The sequence below is a fragment of the Glandiceps talaboti genome, chromosome 8 (genome assembly GCF_964340395.1).
Source record: "Glandiceps talaboti chromosome 8, keGlaTala1.1, whole genome shotgun sequence".
In the NCBI taxonomy this organism is placed as follows: domain Eukaryota; kingdom Metazoa; phylum Hemichordata; class Enteropneusta; family Spengelidae; genus Glandiceps; species Glandiceps talaboti.
Genome location: NC_135556.1, coordinates 21,602,620 through 21,624,201, shown reverse-complemented (window position 1 = coordinate 21,624,201; position 21,582 = coordinate 21,602,620). Strand labels below are relative to the sequence as shown.

At 35.4% G+C, this 21,582-nt stretch overlaps 1 protein-coding gene and 2 non-coding genes across 3 annotated transcripts; all 3 read left to right on the top strand.

The window, feature by feature from the left end:
• The first annotated feature begins 5,429 nt into the window (after nucleotides 1-5,429).
• On the top strand, nucleotides 5,430-5,516 carry Trnastop-uca (transfer RNA opal suppressor (anticodon UCA)). The gene has a single exon. It is a non-coding gene; the product is annotated as a tRNA-Sec (tRNA).
• A 1,500-nt stretch (nucleotides 5,517-7,016) lies between these two features.
• Nucleotides 7,017-7,103, top strand: Trnastop-uca (transfer RNA opal suppressor (anticodon UCA)). The gene has a single exon. It is a non-coding gene; the product is annotated as a tRNA-Sec (tRNA).
• Nucleotides 7,104-12,565: 5,462 nt separating this feature from the next.
• Nucleotides 12,566-18,034, top strand: LOC144439367 (glycine receptor subunit alphaZ1-like). Its single transcript, XM_078128651.1, has 9 exons — nucleotides 12,566-12,621; nucleotides 13,285-13,427; nucleotides 13,842-13,909; nucleotides 14,831-15,048; nucleotides 15,345-15,427; nucleotides 15,756-15,890; nucleotides 16,179-16,408; nucleotides 16,960-17,115; nucleotides 17,729-18,034. Exons 1-9 carry the CDS (start codon nucleotides 12,566-12,568, stop codon nucleotides 18,032-18,034), a joined length of 1,395 nt encoding a protein of 464 aa, XP_077984777.1.
• Nucleotides 18,035-21,582: the final 3,548 nt, after the last annotated feature.

Genomic DNA, 21,582 nt, shown 5'->3' with positions numbered 1-21,582 from the left:
CAGTGACTTCAATTCGCATGTAGAAGGCACTATGCGCGTTCTTTTATCCCCTGGGCAATATTCATGTAGCACAGAAGTCTTATCTTAGATTTGCTTTAATTATGGAAAAATCCATATGACTAAGAATGTGAGGTGTTATAAAACACTTATTGCCTGGCCTTATTCGGGCGCTAGTAGATGCCATATTACCTACAAGGTCCAGGCAATAAGTGTAAAATAAACGATTTCTTTCATGTTTCGTATCGTTAATATTTGAGTAACCATTATTAAAATTTACTAATCGCTGTGAAAGGTATTCTGTGAATAGCATTAAAATGTTACATACAATTTACAGATGGGCTGAACATCATTTTATGTTGAGTGCATATTTACCATTTTTGCCTTTCACAAAGATTATATGTTTCAATGTTATCGTCAATCCAATGTTATCATAAGTTGCCTTATACAAAAGGCAATAAATTATACACGTTTTCTTCTTCATCAAAATCCATTTTGAGCGCTTATTTTGCTGTATTTTCATTTTTTAGTCGGTTTATTTGTTGGAAAATGGCAAAATTCTTTATTCTTTTCTATAATAGACTCCTGTTAACCCCATTTTATTGAACAAATGTTGTCAAGGAACGAGTCACTCATTTTCCTCATGTAAGAGAGGTGAGCGCACTTTTAATTACTAAGGTTATTTACGTGACTGTAAAATGTACAAAATTTACAGACGTGGCAGAGTGAACTATGCTTGCTTTGAAATATCCGATGTCAATCTGTCTTTTTTTGTATTTCCAATAATACTTGAATTGCCTAATTTCAAAAAGCTATAATTGAATTTTAAACGTTTTAAATACTCGCATAATTGTAAAATAAATTGGAAAATCTTAAAACTTCTACAACGATTGTTTTATGTCATTTTTTTTTTACAAATCTTATCTCAATAAAAATTTCGAATGATGCAACGAGTAACGATATTACAATTGAGATCTATTGTAAGACGTGAGTATAATATCGTCCGAGGCAAATAGCAAGACAGAAGAAAAATATAAGTGTAACTATCCTACGACATTATCTGCCTTGGGGACGTTTCCTCGATGAACAAGTATTCGTCGTCATCTAAGACATAAACCAAACTATTGCACTGGCCTATATTTGCATATAAATATAATAATGGCTGTTGTGCAATCAATAGTTTAATAACAACTCATGGGGTATGCCCAATGATGTCATATATCACCCTTATTTGGGATCTAGAAACACATCTAGAAACACCTACAGCCACACCCAAAACGTGTGATTTGCACGAAAACATTTGGTTTGGACAGCAGAGGCCAAAGTCAAGGTCGAATTTAATGATATTAACTGAAAGTACATATATGATAGTAAGAGGTAGACACTTGAACCGAGTCTCTGTGTACTTTGGTTCCTGAGCAACTATATAAAGAGTGGATTTTGGCCGCCATTTAGGACTACTAGGACATGTCATGAAAGAATGGAATGTGCATATGCCCACCATGGTACATGTACGTCTCCATTCTGTCAAGTTTAAGTATGATTGGCTTTTACATGCCAGAGATTTGGCTAGCCACACATAACGCATGCACGGGAGGACGAACGGACGCAGAAACGGATCGAGTCATTTCCTACACAGCCCTGACAGCCACTGTACCGAATAAAAATCACATTCTTCCCTGCGACTTCTTCCTTTTCAAGTGGAATGGCGTACATAGCGTAAAATAATATAAAGTGTATACATCCCATGTACAAGTTTAACTTGCAAATGGCGTACATAGCTTAAAATAATATCGTGAAGGTTTTAAACAACAACAACAACAACAACAACAACAATAACAACAACAACAACAACAACAACAACTAAATTCTTTATTTTTATATCTATTGCCTTCTTTTACCAATGACCAAACTTGGATCAATACTAAAGTAATGCCAAGAGCTTTCATACACCGTGATGGATAAATTATATTGTTTCAGTGTGTTAGTAACTTGATATGAAAATCAAGATGAAAGATTTATCATAAAAGAGTATGTATTACCTTAGAATTATGAATAATGATGGCGTGTTGAAAGGGTTGGTATTTTGCTAATTGACTTACATAGCCATGGGACTTTGCTTCATTCGTCATCAGTAAATGGATTTTTAAAAGGACTGGGTAAAAACAAGAAGATGGGGACGCTATTAGCATTGCAAGGAGAATGTCCCAATGCACTGTGACCTTTTCTGGCTTAAAATTGTATAAATAAGATATGACGGAACTTATTGATGAGGCATGCTGCTACGAAATATCTTCTTGAGATGCAGAAAGCGGTTTATCCTACGGATTTATAGGGAAAATTGATGGGAATTATTTCAACTGTTTTAAATTACAAGGAGGTATGCATAACGTTATTCGTATCTTCTGTGTAAAGTAACAACACTCAATAATTGTAAATTTTGAAAATGGCTAACATGACCCTTACAGTCACATCCATTGCTTTTTCTACTAGACATGTAAGGAAAATGTCCCAATAAACGAACAACATAATATTTTTTTTCAGATATACAATTATCAATAAATAAATATCTATGACTTGTACTTCAAAATTAATTCAAAGTTGTAAGACTTTTATTAATTATTACTATCCTACCTCTAAGATGTTCTTGATCATCCCTATACATCTTATTTTGAGGCCTAAGTGATCGATTTCTTTTATCGATAAAACAATATCAGGGCGAACTACACCAGTTATGATCCTCTTGGATTCTTCCCCATTGTCAATTGTACTCTCAATTTCATTTAGCGGACACTTTTTTCAGTTAGCAGGTCACAAAGAAAGTGTCTGCATATCGTTAATCCATGACAGAAACGATCCACTAACACTTTAAACCCATGAATGAACAAGTCCAAAGCTTGTTAATCATTTCTATGGCAATGTTCCCACTGTCACATGTGCTGCACCGTGCCTAATTCTGCACCTGTCTTTCCTTCTGTAAAGAGTGTAAAAAATCGCCCATACCTTGGCTGGTCACGAACACAGTACCTCTAGTACTGTATCTATATATCCAAAGACATGCACTATAACCACTTCACTACAAAGTGACTTGTACTGTACAGGAAGCAGGTTTCAACATAGAATTTGTTCATTGACATGATAGTGCCTATTTGTGCTGTGCCTCGGACAAAATAATGAAGCTTTACCTAACAGTGTTCGATTATTATGACCTCTGACTTGACCTATATCAATCAGTAAATGTCCTCTGACTTGTACTGTAACTATCAGTTGATGCACACATTTCAGAGTAAAGCAACACCATGAAGGAATTTGCAAACCCACCATCTTGAATGGTGCATTATGGGAAATACATCACCATTCTTATTATAAACTTGACTTAATTGATGTCACATTGCAATATTAATCTAGTCTTTGCAGGAGGACATTTCTTTCGAACACCCCAGCTCGCAAGTACAAATATTCCCATTGTCCTTTTCATCTGAAGGTGCTCAGTTTGGACTGGAAGTCGGCCATTAATGAGTTCGGTATTAATTTACAGACAGCCATTAAATGCAAGAATTCATGTATATTTGATGGTACTGTACAGTTGATTAATCATGATCACTTCGCAACGCATCGTCAGACTTACAATCTGCAAACGGCTATGAAGCACGACTAAATTAAGCCCCATCTTTTAATCAAAATAATGGTTTGAATAACAATTACAATAGTACATGATCCCATGATGATGATGATGATGATGGTGGTGGTGGTGGTGGTGGTGGTGATGATGATGATGATGATGATGATGATGATGATAATCGATGATGATGATGACGTCACATGTAAACTAACGAAGATGGTTTGTGTGAAATGAAAAAAAGGAGAAAATGGAATGAAATGGATGAAATGCATAAAATGCGTCATCTTGCTGTGACATTTGTCTACTGTTTTGTGAGTGTTTTTAATATCAAGTATTATGGATTAAATAATATTCATTACATTATATAATATACGTTTCTGCTTTTTCGAAGAGCGCCCTCATTTGGTGATCATTCAAGCATGTACATGACGTGGACAGAAATTCTGATGTTAATACATACGATGTCATTGACAATAATCTGTATCAGTAGTTTATCATCATTTATGTCTATTGTTACTCATCCAAGCGACACAATGGTATAAAACAGTGTCTGTTGGGCAAATCAAATTTTGTAAGCAAAAACAAGACAATGCACGATCAATTGCATAAGAATAAGATTTACCAAAACACCAATAGCCAATTCCTCGTGTACCGTGCATTCCAACATTTGTGAATATAATTAGTTCCCCCTCAAAGGGTTCGACGCACTATATATAACAGACAGAGCAAGAGAGACAGAGATACACATACATGGAGACGTATTTTTTTCACTAACAGGCGTATTTTTTGCTTGTTGTATCACTGAAGCACTACAATTTCCCTTGTAAAGAAACCTAATAGACAACTAGAAATCAGGCTATAACCAGCATTTCAAATGCCAAATTTCTGTCAACCACATACAAAATATCATTATGCATACCGAACAATTGACCTCTCGCAGCAAGCTATGAAAAGATATTTTGCAAATGGCTTATACTTATGTGCAATTGTGTTACGATTTGAAACGATGTAGAATAATCCCATTTTTTCTACATAATTATCAAAGCGTTGAAAACTTACTCCCTCAGCTAAAAAAGAGTTTAGATCATTATTATCATTAAAAGATATTGTAATAACAGAAGAAAGTAGTGATAAAATCATCAAATAAATCATTACCCTAAATATGATTATTTTGTTGGGCATAACTCATTAAATACATGTATGTATTATACGTCATAATTATCTTCTCTACATGAAGATTGATTGAATATATAAATCATTTCTTTAAGCATCAGATACACTGCACCTACGCACTAGTAGTTTTATCAATGGAACCAAGTTATCGTGTCGATGAGGCAGAGCGCAGTGATAAGAGTTGATATACTAAGACTGTGTTGTCACTGCCAAAGACAAATTAATTATTCACGCAAGTTATCATCTACACACATACACACACACGCACACACTCATATTATCATTAAGCAAATACGTCAGTACTTGTTTACCAAAAAGAGTTTAATAATTACGTATATCGTGTCAAAGGTTAACGGAGTCTTTACGCAGTATTTGTACATTAACATGGTGATGTGTATGCATATTATATTATATTAAATTCTTCAAAATGTATAACTGAAACCAAGCAATGTCTATCTTTACGAGTGCAATATCTTGCTGAAAATATCCAGTCGGTTCTTTGAGACAGATTTTACACAACATATGAGGAAAGGGGTTTTAAAATAATGAAACTATATATTTTTCAATTTGTAACTGCACACTAACTTTGACGCCGATTTCATTAAGTTATATTAAGGGCACACTCGATATCGTTAGTGCCCGGATGAGCCTCAGTGGTCTGGGGTGCAGGCTTCAAACCTGTAGCCGATTAACGTCGGAGCGGTTCAATTCCGCCTTCTGGGCGATGGCAGCAATATACTGTACACAGACGTAATGGGATCTGTTTTTGATATCAATGATATTAGCTTGTCAAGATAGCTATAGTGATTGTTCCACAATTACAATGCATCACGTGATGTTGTAAAATAATGGGACATATTTTTAGATACAAATCACATAATTGACATGAAGGTCATTTGTTTATTTTTTCATTAAAATACGAAAACTCATATACATGTACCCCAGACGAGCATGTAATTTGCACGTCCGTTGATTGGTTCAAAATACCAATTCAATGGTTTTTTTTCTAAACAACATACAGTAACAGATGTACCTTGTAAGAAATAATATTGTATTTTTCGAGACCGAATCAGTCTGGAAAGTTTCAGTTTTGCCTTATAGGGAATAGTTTTCTTTTAAAATTAAACCTGCGATAATTCAAAAATAAATTCTGCGAAATTCTAGTTTTGTAACTATACACACAAACACACCTCCTCCCCCCCCCCGGTCCCATTATCTTCAATCGCCGTTCTTTGATAAACCCCCGTTGTCGGAGGGGAGAGGAGGGGGGGGGTATATATTAGTGTTATCGTCTTGTAGGGTCGGAAGAGTTCTAGGTTCATTCACTGATCTAACAGGTTTCTTTTGTTAAAATTCTTTTCTATTACAGCTAGAGGTAGATTAGGACATGTTTTTTTTCAATATCCAATTTTTGGGAGAAGGAAAAAGGGTAATTTATTCAATTGTTAAACCATGAATTGAGCTGACAGTTTAGTGAGCGCAGATAAACAATTTCATAACAAACATAAACACGAAGGTGTAATTTATATATTTCATCGTAATACTTTCCCGTTTCTTTAGAGTAGTCATTTCATAGTCACTATCATAATTTGTAACTGTATTTTCCATGTCATTATAATCAACTCTTACTTACTGATGTAAATGTTTACAAATAACAGCAAATCTATTCGATAGCAGTTAAACTTCAAACACAGAAACTGTCAATTGAAATCTATATAATCTATATAATAACAGTTACCTTATATTACCTTAGCATAGTAGCGACTTGACCATTGACCTTGCTAGGCATCGAAGACCTTCCTGTGTATTCACAACATTCGCAATCACTCTATGAATAGAGTGGCATATTTTGATTGTCGCTTTCCAATTAGCTGCATTTATTTTGTATTATAGACTTATTGTAAAGAGACAAATAGTTCTTGTGGAAATCTTTCCTGATTTCATTGTAGCCAAGATAAAATATGCAAAGCAACATTTTATATGCAAATTTGGAAATAGAAAAAACTTGTTTTCTCTAAAAATACATTTTATTGGATACCATAATTACAGTTTTGATAGTTGGTATATGTCAATTAAATTAATAAAAAAATTGATATAAAGCTTTGAATCAAGAATCCTTGTCGGGCTATGAAATACGCTATTAAATACAACATATTTGCAACTGTACACTAAGTTTTACTGTTTGGTCACGGTAATAAAAGTGAGAGAAATTATTACTGGGATTGCCCGGATGAGCCTCAGTGGTCTGGGGTGCAGGCTTCAAACCTGTAGCCGATTAGCGTCGGAGCGGTTCAATTCCGCCTTCTGGGCGAGATATACTAAATTAATTTTCAGATTCAATGACAAACATGATAAAGTTGCAAATATATAATGATCATGTGCTATCAAATCAAGCTTGGTCAGAGGTTCAAGGACATAAGAAATTATGATGTCATAAATAATTTATGTTATGATCAAAGTGAAATTCGTCTAATTTGTATTTAAAGACCGATAGATATTCAATGCCCACTTGACCACGTTGACAAATTATTTCGTTTAGTAGACAGGGGTGTGAAAAAACCCAAGATAGCTTGGGTGAGCCTGTTATTTTTTATTATGTTTCTCATTACTTTTTCATGGCAACTTATGGGTCGGTCCATTAAAAAAAGGTAAAACAATAAAAACATTTTCTTCACGTTTTATTGCCTCTTCTTTATTTTTACGATGCATTATTTACCTTATGTGTGTCATTTACGTCTATGCGTCATTTTCCTTATGTGTGTGTCATTTTTTTTCACACGGGCGCGTCATTTGTCTTTATGTGTGTGTAAATTACTGTCATTTACCTTTATATGTGTGAGGGCGCTGTACCGCGGGCGGGCGATTTGTTTTCATTTTAATGTCATAATGTCGGGTCGGTATTTTTTCATGTTTGATAATTTTGGGTAGATCGGGCATTGAAAAACATAAAGAAAATAGGATCACTCTTAGGAAAAACCTATAATGTAGTGTTAATAATGTCCACAACGAATGTTTTAAATGCTGTCAAACCAATGGAAATCAACTAAACATATATGATACATTCCCATCACGATGTAGATACGTTTGTGAGGGTATACTGCAATCCTTGGGGTATGTCTCTATTTAGAATAATGTCACTATGGATGGAATCACAAGTAATATTTTGAGTAAAGTGCGAGCATGCCTGGCACTGATGTTATGTACAAGTAAGAAAAAAAAACATTTTAAAAAAGACTGTAAAATAATTCTAAATTTTCGAACCCAATTTGGCGAGCAGTATTTGGCCTGCAGTTTAGGGCTAGAGCCCCGTAATAAATTCAGCGACTGGATGTGGACAACTAACCAAGATTGTGAGGGATTACCATAACAATTGGAATATACGCATGCATATTTCAATATTCTTTTCTGCATTGACAGCAGCTTATTTATGTTTGAACGTATTCATATTTGTAGATTACTGCCTGTACATGTAACAATATATTCGTCGAACCGCTGGGAGGAACACAGTGCTGCATCGTATCTTTGAATTCGAACATTTTCTCTTGAAGCCTAAAAGTATTCGTAAAGTCAACTCGTTAACTAGTATGTGCAAAACAGTCAACCTTGAGGTGGCCATCTGGTAAGTTGTGGTTTAGTTGACGACTTTATAATCATGTCTATACTATAGGGTGGATATGACACGGTAATAATGGTAGATCTAGAATTGATGGGGTTCAGAGAGAGAGAGGAGATAGATAGGTAGATAGACAGGCAGACAGACAGACAGACAGACAGACAGACAGACAGACAGGCAGACAGATAGATAGATAAATAGATAGATAGATAGATAGACAGACAGATAGATAGATAGATAGATAAGTGGGAGAGTGGACGAGTCTTGGTAGTATAGAACGTAGACCCTCATCCACAGATCCACAGTGGTGGGTAGTCTATGATGAATGAGAGAGAGAGAGAGAGAGAGAGAGAGAGAGAGAGAGAGAGAGAGAGAGAGAGAGAGAGAGAGAGAGAGAGAGAGAGAGAGAGAGAGAGAGAGAGAGAGAGAGAGAGAGAGAGAGAGAGAGAGAGAGAGAGAGAGAGAGAGAGAGAGAGAGAGAGAGAGAGAGAGAGAGAGAGAGAGAGAGAGAGAGAGAGAGAGAGAGAGAGAGAGAGAGAGAGAGAGAATTCAAGTTGACAGCTAGGGGATTGATTACTGTTTTACCAAAACGTCATACTTATCATGTTTCATCATGCTGTGTTAAATATAAAAGTTTCTGAGGACTATTCGATGTTTATATTTATTTTTTAAAAAACGCTAGGTATGGATTTCATATTGTACGCTCAATGACCCCTACGATGTAAAGTATTCGTAATTCGTATTACTGCAATACTCGAAGGTCGATATCTTTATTCACTACTCATACATTTTAGCAAAGTTCAACTTCTAATATATTACTCGTAGCGTTATAAAAGCTATGAAACTTCTACTTCTGAGTTCGACATACACACATAACCGCTTATTTCATTAATGTGAAACGAATGACAAGTATGTTTTCCACTGGCACCTTGACTTTGCATACTACATCGTTCGGTATTTCCACAGAACGTCTACCTTTGTTTCAAAAACAGAAGCTAAATCTAAGATTCAATTTTCGATAATTAAAAAAAAAAGAACTTGACAAGGGTACAGTTTGCAACTATGTGGATTACTGTATGGACATCAACTCGCACAGAGAATTCATATATGAAATAACAGTGCCATCATGATATGCTGCACATTAATGGAGACCTTTCTATGACATCACTTTACCTGCTCTCCTGTTTTCTTAGCCCTTGAAAAAGACTGTCTGTGTACAGTCTAAACGTCGGGACACAAATAAAGCAGAAGTTTTAACCAGTCTTCAACTTGTCCTTTTATTCGAACTTATACGTTTTTGGTAACCAATAAATTCGCAAAGAACACGAGCTGAGTTTCAAATCCTTTGTGAATATATATATAAGTAGACATTGACTCTGAATAAGTTTTTGTGAAATTGTATTGTGAATTTGTATTTTGTGAACTGACTTTACGATGTTTTTGTTAAATGAACTGAGATCAGTCCAAACATACTTCCGACGTACCAAGAGAACTTGAAACCAGGTCTTGAGGTGGCGGACTGCTGTTTGTTAAAATATATATAATATATATATACATGTGTCTTTCACTGTCTGTCTGTCTGTCTGTCTGTCTGTCTAAATGTCTGTGTCTTCGTGTGTCATTGCGGTGGAATTAAAGGGACGGAAAAATATTACAAATGTACGACATGAAAATAAAAAAATTGAAACCTCTAGATACATTCAAACCGAAATCGATATGGAAATGTAATGTTTGACCTGATTCTGGTGACATGTAGTTTTATGTCATAGCGCAACACTATAACATATCTTTATTCATGAGAATAAAATTCCATTGCATAATAAACTATTAAAATTAATTATAATTTATAGAAATAAAAGGGCAATAAAACAGCTTCAATGCATTGATGTTTAACTGTAACACAAATTTTCATTTATGAAATGAATACCTTAAAGCTAAAACTTCAGAGTGTTATAGAGAAAAAAATACCTCTATAAATATCTTGTATCAGTGACTACAGTATACACGCGGGTTGGTTTCTGTAACATAATCCGTGCTGGCTAGTGGAATTTCGTATGTATGTATGTATGTATGTATGTATGTATGTATGTATGTATGTATGTATGTATGTATGTATGTATGTATGTATGTATGTATGTATGTATGTGTGTGTGCATTTATATATGAATGTGTGTTATTTTAACAATTTCTGCATGACCTATCTCATGATTATGGTGGATAAATATACTCTTAGCTTGTGATAGCAAATACGTTAATCTATATAGAAGCTTGTAAAAACGACACAACGGAACATAACGGAACTTAACAGGACACTCACCTTTAATTGACATTATCCAGAACCTGCATTGCCCTGGGTGAACTAATATACTATATGTATTTGCAAGCAGTGTGTGCGGTAAAATATTCGCTATTACATGATAATATGGTTGTAAATTTGTGTATTTAAAGCAAGATGTGAAAAACACCTGAATAGTGGTGTCATTGGACAGTCAGTACCATCCTTCTGAAATCGCATGGACATAAAAAACATTAAAATAGAAAATATACATCGACAGGGAAAGCAGGGTACTGTTTATATTTCATGTCAGTGACTGCAATACAACTGCTGATGTAATTCTGTGACGGGGATTAACTGGCTATGAATATTTCGAATGAATTTGCGACCAGTTAGGGTTAGGGTAGGGGTTAGGGTTAGGGTTAGTAAAGAAATTCAAGTTAATATGCTTGTTATATTATTTCAAAATATTGCATTAGTTCTAATAATAATATCAATACATGTATCGTCTATATAATGAAGTACTTGTATAATGGAGTAGTTATCACTCGTAGTATTGTTTGGCGGAATCAAAGGCCAGCACATAGTGGAAGACACTCAGTCGATTGGAAACCTCCATCTGCAGTTCTACCACATACAAAACAAAAAAATCAAAGAATGACGCCCTCGATGGACGATGCGCGATGTTCGTTATAAGCCCAGGTTTCAGTAAATGTTCACTAGAATGTCAAACCACCAGAGGAAAAAGTGGTATGAGATAGAATCCAGTCAGTCAGTCAGTCAGTCAGTCAGTCAGACAGACAGACAGACAGACAGACAGGCAGACAGACAGACAGACAGACAGACAGACAGACAGACAGACAGACAGACAGACAGACAGACAGACAGACAGACAGACGGGGTTGGAAACAGAATTTCTGCATAATCTTGTTGCCAGGGGCAAAATGGCCTTTAAATTGATACTCTACATTTGTTTCTTCATCTCTCTGGTCGGATAGTGACTTCAGTAACATGTCATGATCGCCATCCTTGCCTGTTTCATGGACATTCAAACTATAAATAAAATATTGATTACCGAAAATAGATTGTTTACCTGTGTTGCATAAACAATTACTACTAAGTTCTCACAGTTGCTGAGGTCACCTTGCAAATGTTTTGATAATGAGGCTTTTACTCTAGACATGAGGAAGGACGTCATGTTTCCAGATCTTGCTGAAGAGGTCAGTCAGCACCTTGGTAGTTAACGTTGTGATGACATTAGCTTCAGTAACTCGGCTTGCAGCAATTTAATCCACAGGAACTGTTCCACCCTTCATGGCGTTGATGATTGAACTTCTACTTGTGTTGGTAGATTGGTGTCAATGCACATCACGTCATATCAAATGGACATCACGTTGTGGTGAAAGCACATCACGTCATATTAAATGGACAACACGTCATGAAAATGGGCATCATAAGACAGTCATGGCGTTCCATACGATGCCATCAATGTCATCTGATGGTGATAAATTATTAGCTGGATTATCAGGCAGTGGCCAGATGAGTAATTGTATTTAAAGAACTGAACCCATCCTACTTGTCTTGGCTTGGCATCGATTGGTTGGTACCCTGACAACACAACTGTTTTATTGTATGATGTGATCAATTCCCTTTCATTTGCTGTTGCTTGTTCTGTCTCGTTACCCAAATCCTCAATATAGGCTCCTTTTATCCTTCTTGGCATTTTTCTCAAGTCTGTGTCTTTGATCTTATATTCTACACAGCTAAGATTTATCAGATCTGAAACAGGTCCGTGACAGGCCTGTCCCATCAGGACTATGGCTGGCTTGGCCAGTCAAACCTGTTTGTCAGACCTGTTGCATGCCTGTTCCATCAGGTCTATGACATGCAAGTTCCATTGAACCTAGTACCTGTGGCAGGCCTACTGAATGCCTATGACAGGTAAACCCTATATACCACTGCTATTCAGCCCAATCCTCACATGGAACCTGCCCGACTTGGTTCAACCTGCCACGATCGGAGCCAGTGTGCCAACCCCCCCCCCCCCCCCCCGCTCTCTGTATAGCTTACTGGATCATTGAAGCACACAAGCTCCCGAATGACGATACGGTAACAACACACGAGATGGCCTATACAGGCTTCAAATTATATAACAGAAAATACAACTACATTGATTTGGTAAATAGCAATACTTCATTTTCAATCTTAAAGAATTGGTTACACTCTACAGTTTATGTAGTCTACCACAATGAACACAGTGAAGGACGATTGATAGTTACAATGTACTTGCTAGCTATTTACTGTCCTTCAACTGAATATAGTCGACGGCATCGGCTTCTTTTTATGATTAAAAACGCATTTTATCGTGTCGGTACATATTATTGTTATCAGAATTATTACATAAACGTGACTCATCAAACAAATATGTATTAATTATACACGGTTTTATAGCCTGTTTGGATGTGTGTATTTTATGAACAACTCATTACAGACGCTCAAAGCATTCTTAAACTGATCATGTGCATTCAAATCGATTCAAATGAAAGTACAAATATAGAACATCAGAAATACATTTCATACGTTTCTCTCTTTATCCTATCACAGTTTGGTATTGCTATGGTGTGGGTTTTGCCATGGGGATGGTTCGGAGTCCCATGATTCTAGTTCAGTCAAAGACGAACATATGAGAATCATACATGAGGTTCTTAAACATCAAGAAATCAGCATCTTTCGACCTGATATCCATGGTGAGTCATAATTCAATTCATTTATTTGATCGCGCTAGCATTTACAGTTACAATTGTCAAGAATTTACCGGGTCTGGTGTACCCTTCGCCCCGCCCCATCACCACTACCATTACTATATGTGACCCTCCCCCATCCCCCATCCCTCACACACATTTTCAGGATTTAGATCGCGTTAGGGTAGAGGATAGAAGCGGATAGAGATTTGCAAAAACAAGACTTATCATTTACGTACTCATCCATCTCCTGAGCTCAGGTGGCAGTCATTGATAACTTTATCAACGTCATGTTATAGTAAATATAGACTGGTTTCCGTACGAATATAAATGCATATCGAGACCTTCATAGCTTGTTTATCACAGGACATGCTTATTGCAGGACATATAACTTTCTGTTTCTTATTTATCCATTGCTAGGAGGTCCAGTGGATGTAGAGTGCTACATTCTTCTACTGGGTTTGGGTGATATTAATCCTATGTCTATGGTAAGTCCGACTTTGTGTTAATACGTACCTGCAGCTGCTTTCATAGTCTTAAAATACTTCAATATTCACCTTCACATATCAGTCTTTTGGTCATGGGAGCATTTGAAGGTTGAAATAAATGTGACTGGTTTATAAGCATTCTCACCAGGTAAATGCTGGCATCATCAAAGGATGTGATAATTAACAACGAAGGCTCGATGTATTGTATTCTATGACACATCTGGCCATTCATAAAAGTTGCCAGGGTCAATTAAGATGTCGGTCTGTCTGTCTGTCTGTGTTTAACAGTGAAATTCCATATTCTCGTAACTCGCAAACAGACACATGTAAAATTGATAATACAAAGTTATAACTATATAATTTTGCCTGCGTTTTATTCACATGACCGAAACTTAGTAATACAATTGTTACATAGCCAGGGGGTTCTAAATATTTATATGTAAAGTTTCGACAGTTCAACGAAAGGCTTTATCAAACTTTCCCTTACTTCAATAAAGTGACTCACATATCGTTCTAGGGGTGTAGTGTATAATTGATCATAAGCCCTGAAATTCCACGAATTCACAAAATATTTACAAATTATCATGGATACCTACTCCATAACCCTGTCCAGAGGATTTGTGAGAATTCGTCATCAGATTTTTTGAAGGTTTAATATATATGTTAAGTAGAACTCTTTTTCTCAATATTTTGAAAAGGTGATGTGAAAAATAATGGGATGTCGACAGTAATTTACATGCATCGGTGTGACTATAGTTAGCGGCAATATATATATACCATGCACGCATTCAACATATTTTGAAATCATAAACTTCAATCATTGTCATTTAAAAAAAAGATGTAGTTTTATTTATTTACAAACACATTTCGAATATCACGTAAATATATTTTCCACTCTCTCTCTCTCTACTCATACTCCAGGATTACAAAGTAGACATCGAATTCTTCACACAATGGATGGACGATAGGTTAACCCATAACAGTAGTGTACTAGTTTTTCAAACAGTTGAATCCGTTAAGAAGATATGGGTGCCGGATGTATATTTTGAGAATGAGAAAGAAGGACACCAACATGCGATATTGTCTGAGAATATAGCACTTGTCTTACGACCAGATGGAAATATAACGTATTCAACAAGGTACGGCTATAGTTAGCATAAATAATTGACCATTGTTATGAGACGAATACTATTGATATCGGTAAGGGTCAATGTCAAATGTTAACATTTAAGATTTCCATTGCATGCACGTGACTACAGTGCGGATTGTTCCCTCTTACACTTGAAACAGAGACACAGTAGGTTCACCATAGTCATTGTAGAGATCTGAATTCTAACACAATGTGACACTGACTGTGTGTGCTCTACGAATATAATTGTTCAAGTCTTTTTTTTTTTTATCATTTCACAATTTATTCCCTGTTTAATTCGTACAGGTTGACCCTAACTCTAAGTTGCCTAATGCACTTGGAACTGTTCCCGTTAGATATACAGAGATGTACAATCAAAATAAAGAGCTGTAAGTTAAGAATAAAATATCTATTTTTTTGTAACTACTATTTACGATTTTAATACAAGAACTGATGAAAGAATAGGGAAAGAGCAAGATGTTTCCTGGTTCTGGTTTAATAACAAACCCATGACGTAATTGTAAATTAATAGACTACATGTATTTCTACCATCATGATCATCGACAGCGATGGTTAAATGTGTAGGTTAAAACGTTTATCAAGTTCAAGTGAACAAATTGTATCAGTACAATTATAAGTTCCCATGTGACGTAATATTGATAATTATGATTATTAATTATGTTAATCGTATTAATTTTATTTTACATATTTGTCTAGATGCTTACAACAGTGATCACGTGGTGCTTCGCTGGAGTGATGTGAATGCTTTAAAACCATATTACGACTTCGCATTACCTCAGTTCCGAATAGAAAGGATCGCTACCTGGCATCAAATTGATAGCATGCCTCTGGGTTAGTTTATACCTAGCTATATACTGTCGCCAATAAAGGATACATTAAGTTTACTGAAACAAAAGTTTGCGAATAAGATGTGCACATGCACACACACGCATACATTCACCCACACACAGTGATGGATGGATGGACAGACAGACAGACAGACAGACAGAAAGACAGACAGACAGACACAATACACATACGCATACGCACACGTGCGCGCTAAGCGCCATTTTTCAAGCTTTACAGATATTCACTCTGCGTTATACATTATTAACAGACGTTTCTCTATTGTGTTAACAGGCAATTATTCCACACTTGTAGCCGAGTTGAAACTGGAACGTTCGTTGGGGTTCTTCATCGTCAGCCTATTTCTTCCATCATTTTTATTGGTGATCATTTCCTGGATATCGTTCTGGTTACACGTAGATGCTACTCCTGCCAGGGCATCTCTCGGTATCACATCTGTACTGACCCTGGTCACTCAGAGTAGCTCAATAAGATGGATGATTCCTGCATTGTCATATCCAACTGTACGTTTAGTACTGTTCCTTATATATGATGCATTCTTGTAAAACCAAAGAAAACTGACACCAAATTCATGATTTGAAACGTTTTTATTTTTTATAATAGAGTGACAATTCTTGTAATCGTCAATCCTGTTATTTCACTTATGTAATCAAGGTGTTGCTAATATAGGATGTTATTCAATCATTTCGATTTTACTGTGACAAGTCGAAAATCAGAGCACTTTTTTTTTCAGCAGAATGCAAGAGTGTAACTTTTCTTAATTTCAAAAGACATGAGCATCAGAACCAAACGTATGCCAAATTATTTTATCTGTAACATTTTCTCTGTTTCTATATATTATTGCTGAAATGAAAATAAAGAATCGGTACGTATCAGAGGAGTTATTCATCTAAAATTTAGTGATGTTTTAGCCATTACAGTGTGTGTTCCAGTGATAACAAGTCTGACTTGAATTGATCTGTTTTGGTCACTTATTGTAAAAGTTGATGTTTATGTGAAATTACTTTCTGTGGCCAATTCTCTGTGTATCATCTTTTTTTGGTTCCTCTTCTAGGCAATCGATTTGTGGTTTACCGTATGCATAACGTTTGTGTTTGCTGCCTTGCTAGAATTCTCTGCGGTCAATTATTTTTACATTTCAAGCGTCAGGGCTAGTAAAAAAGAACCCATTCAAGGCATACCTGAAGACGATGAGAATGAGAACGACACGGTGAGTTTATAAAATTTGTATTTGGCAATAACGTAAATGAACAAAAAAAACTACCAAAAGCACATAGCAATAACAAACTAAAGATTTTGCAATCACGTAACTGCAAACAGCATTACAAAAACATGACAGTAACAGACTCAAAATATTGTTTAGGCTAGGCCATGTGGGTGGAGGGTCTATGGCTAGGCCCACCAAATATTTGTTAGATATATGAGCTGAGTAGAAAATTAATGTCATTACTAAATCATAATATAAGCGGATCCATGCATCTTTATACACCATCTTCCGTTACGTAGTCTGTTTTTGTGTTTAAGAGAATAATATCATCACTGTATCTACCAGATTTAATGACTTTCAGGCCTGACATTGATGATATATCACCAACTTAAAAATATTTATGCAAATTAGTCAGAAATTTATAATAATGATGATAATAATATTCATTTGCATCACTTGTATTAAATGAAATAACGAGGTAGATGAAATGCAATATATTTGAAAGTCTTTTTTAAGAAGTCTGAAACGAACTCCCTCTGTGTTAATTCAGTCTCAGACTGATCAAATATATAAATAGTTGTGTTTACATGAATCTTATTTATCTCGTTATCTTCAGAAAATTGACGAAAAAGAATGCCTAGTTTTGTCTGGGGACAGGCATGGCGACCAGGAAGCTGTAGAACTGGGGATGAGAGATGAGAAACGAAATCAATATACTATCACTCCGTCAGTGAGAAGGAAGAAAAAACGACTGAAAAGACGAATGGAAAGTAATAAGTTATTGGCTATTGCAAGAAACATCGACAGGATTTGCCGTGTTGTATTTCCACTCCTTTTTGCTGGTTTTGCCTCTCTCTTCTGGGTACTATACTCACAGAAGCGTGAGGAAATTGATATGCAAAATGCTCACTTTGATCCTTAGGAGCATCTTGAATAATCTCGACATTATTACTACCATGATATCTGTCTCTCAGTCAAATGGCGAGATAGATATCGTAGTCAGAATGCCTAAGATGCCATAGTCGCGCAGTGATATACCTACTGCACCACCTGTTTTTGATGAAGACATATATTGACTCAAGCTCCTTCTCGTATGCTTCCGCCCACCAACCTTACAATAGTATAGTTCTTTGATAACATTTGTGATGTTTCTGATTCCAAGAACAAGTAGTGTCCCGTGTGTTAGAAAGTATGGAGATTGTCTTCCGAAGCAGACCTTTAATTAAGTTGATGATCTTTTATAAATAAACTAGAACTTGAAATTAAAACATTCATTTGAGCTAATACTTTTTTTTGAATATCGGAGGTAATTTAAATTCTTTTATGGAAATGATTCAATCTTTCCAATAAATTGCGTTACCCGTGTGTATATATATATATATATATATATATATATATATATATATATATATATATATATATATATATATATATATATATATATATATATATATACATACATACATACATACAAATAATAGTTATATAATAATAGTTATATAATAGTATAATAGTATATATAATAGTTTGTGATGTTGACTTTTAGTGACCTGATGCTCCTGTGTAAGGAAAACAAACGCTATAACGGTCAGGTCAATTCAAAAGTGACACCATCAAAAATTACAACCCACGAAAAAACACCAGTGCTTTTGCTTGAATGTACTGAGCCAAGAAAAGACTTCAGGGAAATTTAGGTAAAACATCATTGCAACTGATACAAAAACAACAGTTGGTGCCTTTGATGTACATTATGTTTCCACAATACTTTTATCAGTTTGTTTATATATGTGGAAGTTATAATATAGCAGTAACAGTTGTTACAATGTATCAATGTTATGGTTATGATGTGCCGTGTTCAATCAGTAAACAGAGTCATTGGATCTAGGCTCCTGTGCATGTGGTGTTTATACTTTGATAAACTACTCAACATTACTATACATTGTATGTCTTTGCATGAAACTTGTATCATTCCCAAACGCTCTGGTGTTTTTTCGCGGGTTGTGTAGATGTGCATGATGTTGATAGCGTGTAATCAAGAGTCCAGGCTTAATCATACATAAATAATCGACACGGTTTGGACTTTAATACATTCCAATATTTTGTTGTTCTCGTTGTCATTTGAGAATCATCCACTCACTAAGGTGCACAACAAAGCCGGGCGTTAATAGTATTTTCTAGTCGTAAATTGCGGAGACAGTGTAATACAGATAATGGTGTTATAATATTTAGGTGTAATCAAAATTGGTCATATGGATGAAAACTGTTTTTATTTTGGATATTTAATTTATAAAACAGTCAAACTGCATATGCCAAGTCCTTGTTTGTAACTCGATAAATTGCAAGATTACGAAATGTAAAATGTTTGTTATTGTACGTACAATAGCAAACTTTTAAAACTTTATTTTTTAGCTTTTTGTAGTGTATTGAGTTACAAACACAGACTTGGTCTATGCTGTTTCACATTGATTTTTTAAGTAGGAAACCACGGTAAAATTGTTTTTTTATATTTAAAAAAAAATCTTCATCCATATGGCCACTTTAAACTACTGTCTGCTCTCAAAGAAAGCTTCACCAGCTGAGTCTAGATTGTTTGTCGTAGGGTTGGTGAATATGAAATTGAAATTGTGTAAGTTTTGTACAGTCATATGGATTCAATAATTAGCATTTCTTTCAAATATATGATTGGTTTAATTAAAGCGAGTATTAAAGATAAGTGGAATTTTAAAACAATATATAGAATTATTAATAATTTAAGCATAAATAATTATATATGGTGTAATGCGACACATTTTTACCAAGAAGGACTCAACCAGTTGACAAATTTACTGTTAAAGAATAATTTACAGTTGTACTATAAATAACTTTTATAATTTGTTTAATGTTATGCCAACAATGGATATTAAATAGTAATACGGTTCATGTGTAATCTACACTCAACAGGATTTTAGCTGATAACATGAAAATAGGATTGTTCAAACTTGTTTTGCTATTGTACTGAATAATTACAAATGATAAAGCTTACTCAAAATAGCCGTAATGCTAAATTTAACATCTCTCTCTCTCTCTCTCTCTCTCTCTCTCTCTCTCTCTCTCTCTCTCTCTCTCTCTCTCTCTCTCTCTCTCTCTCTCTCTCTCTCTCTCTCTCTCTCTCTCTCTCTCTCTCTCTCTCTCTCTCTCTCTCTCTCAGGCTCTCTCTCTCCCTCTCTTTCCCTCTCTCTCTCTCTCTCTCTCTCTCTCTTTCTCCCCCTCCCCCCCCCTCTCTCTCTCCCCCTCTCTCTCTCTCTCTCTCTCTCTCTCTCTCTCTCTCTCTCTCTCTCTCTCTCTCTCCCTCTCTCGCGCTTTTTCTCTGTTGTTTTGTGAGATGAATGTCGTGTAGTTGTGAAATGTTACTAGTTATTCAAATAATTCGTTATGTTGATGTATGCAGTGTCTATACTAACAATCAGGTATTCCAAATATAAAATTTTGTCTTATCACAACAAATCGCTAGATCAGGGCACAATAAAGCTAAGATTGAGAATATCTAAAATAACAAAAATGTCAATAAAATTTTTTTAAACCCCAGTCTTTTTTTTATTGTAGTGGTAGATATATGTGTAATGTATATGATTTGTGAGTTCAAGAAATGTATCGTGCCAACATGAACGTTGGTGCCTCACTTCTGTAGCTCGAGAGTGTCGGATGATACAGTGTTGTAATTGGTTGATAAGGGCGCGGACTCACTCATGTCACCTTCTCCTCACACTCTAATTTCATTATGGAACCATAAAGCTAAGATTATGGATATTTATAATCAAATAAGAAAAACATGAATAAAGAAAATGAAAAAAGTACTACTGTACTGTATCATGTATGTGATACAAATTCAAGTGTGTGATGTGTTATTACGTGAGTACGTACGTACGCGTAAACAACGTATGAAGAAGAAGAGCGATTTTTGAGCAATGTTGAAACAGAAGAGCGATTTTTCAAAAGGTAGAGTGATAATACAAACAGAAGAGCGATTTGTCGTTTTCGGCCACGGTAAAAAGTACTGTAGTTAGCAGCTTTACGCATAGAGTTAGAATTCAAATGCTCTCGTATATCTATAATGAGTCCGATCCGCCGAAAAAGGCAAAGTCCCGGATATTTCTATACGTCTATCCGTCTATATGTCTATACACTTATTTGTCTAGATGTATATCTTTCATTCACCTAAAGATGGCGCTATTCGACTGACAAAAGGACAATCGAATATATTTAAACAAACACCGCTAGAGATAGCATTAATGAACTCCTACAACTGTTATTGGATCAACAAAAATGACGCTTTCTCATATTTTACAGGTCAGTGCGGAAATTATTGCACCAACATTTATGCCAATATACATGATAAAAGACAGGTCGAATTGTAAACATTCACTGTTTCACTGATGCACATAAGTAATTTCTCGACATTTGTGGGCCAGGTGGCAACTTGTAAGGATGATA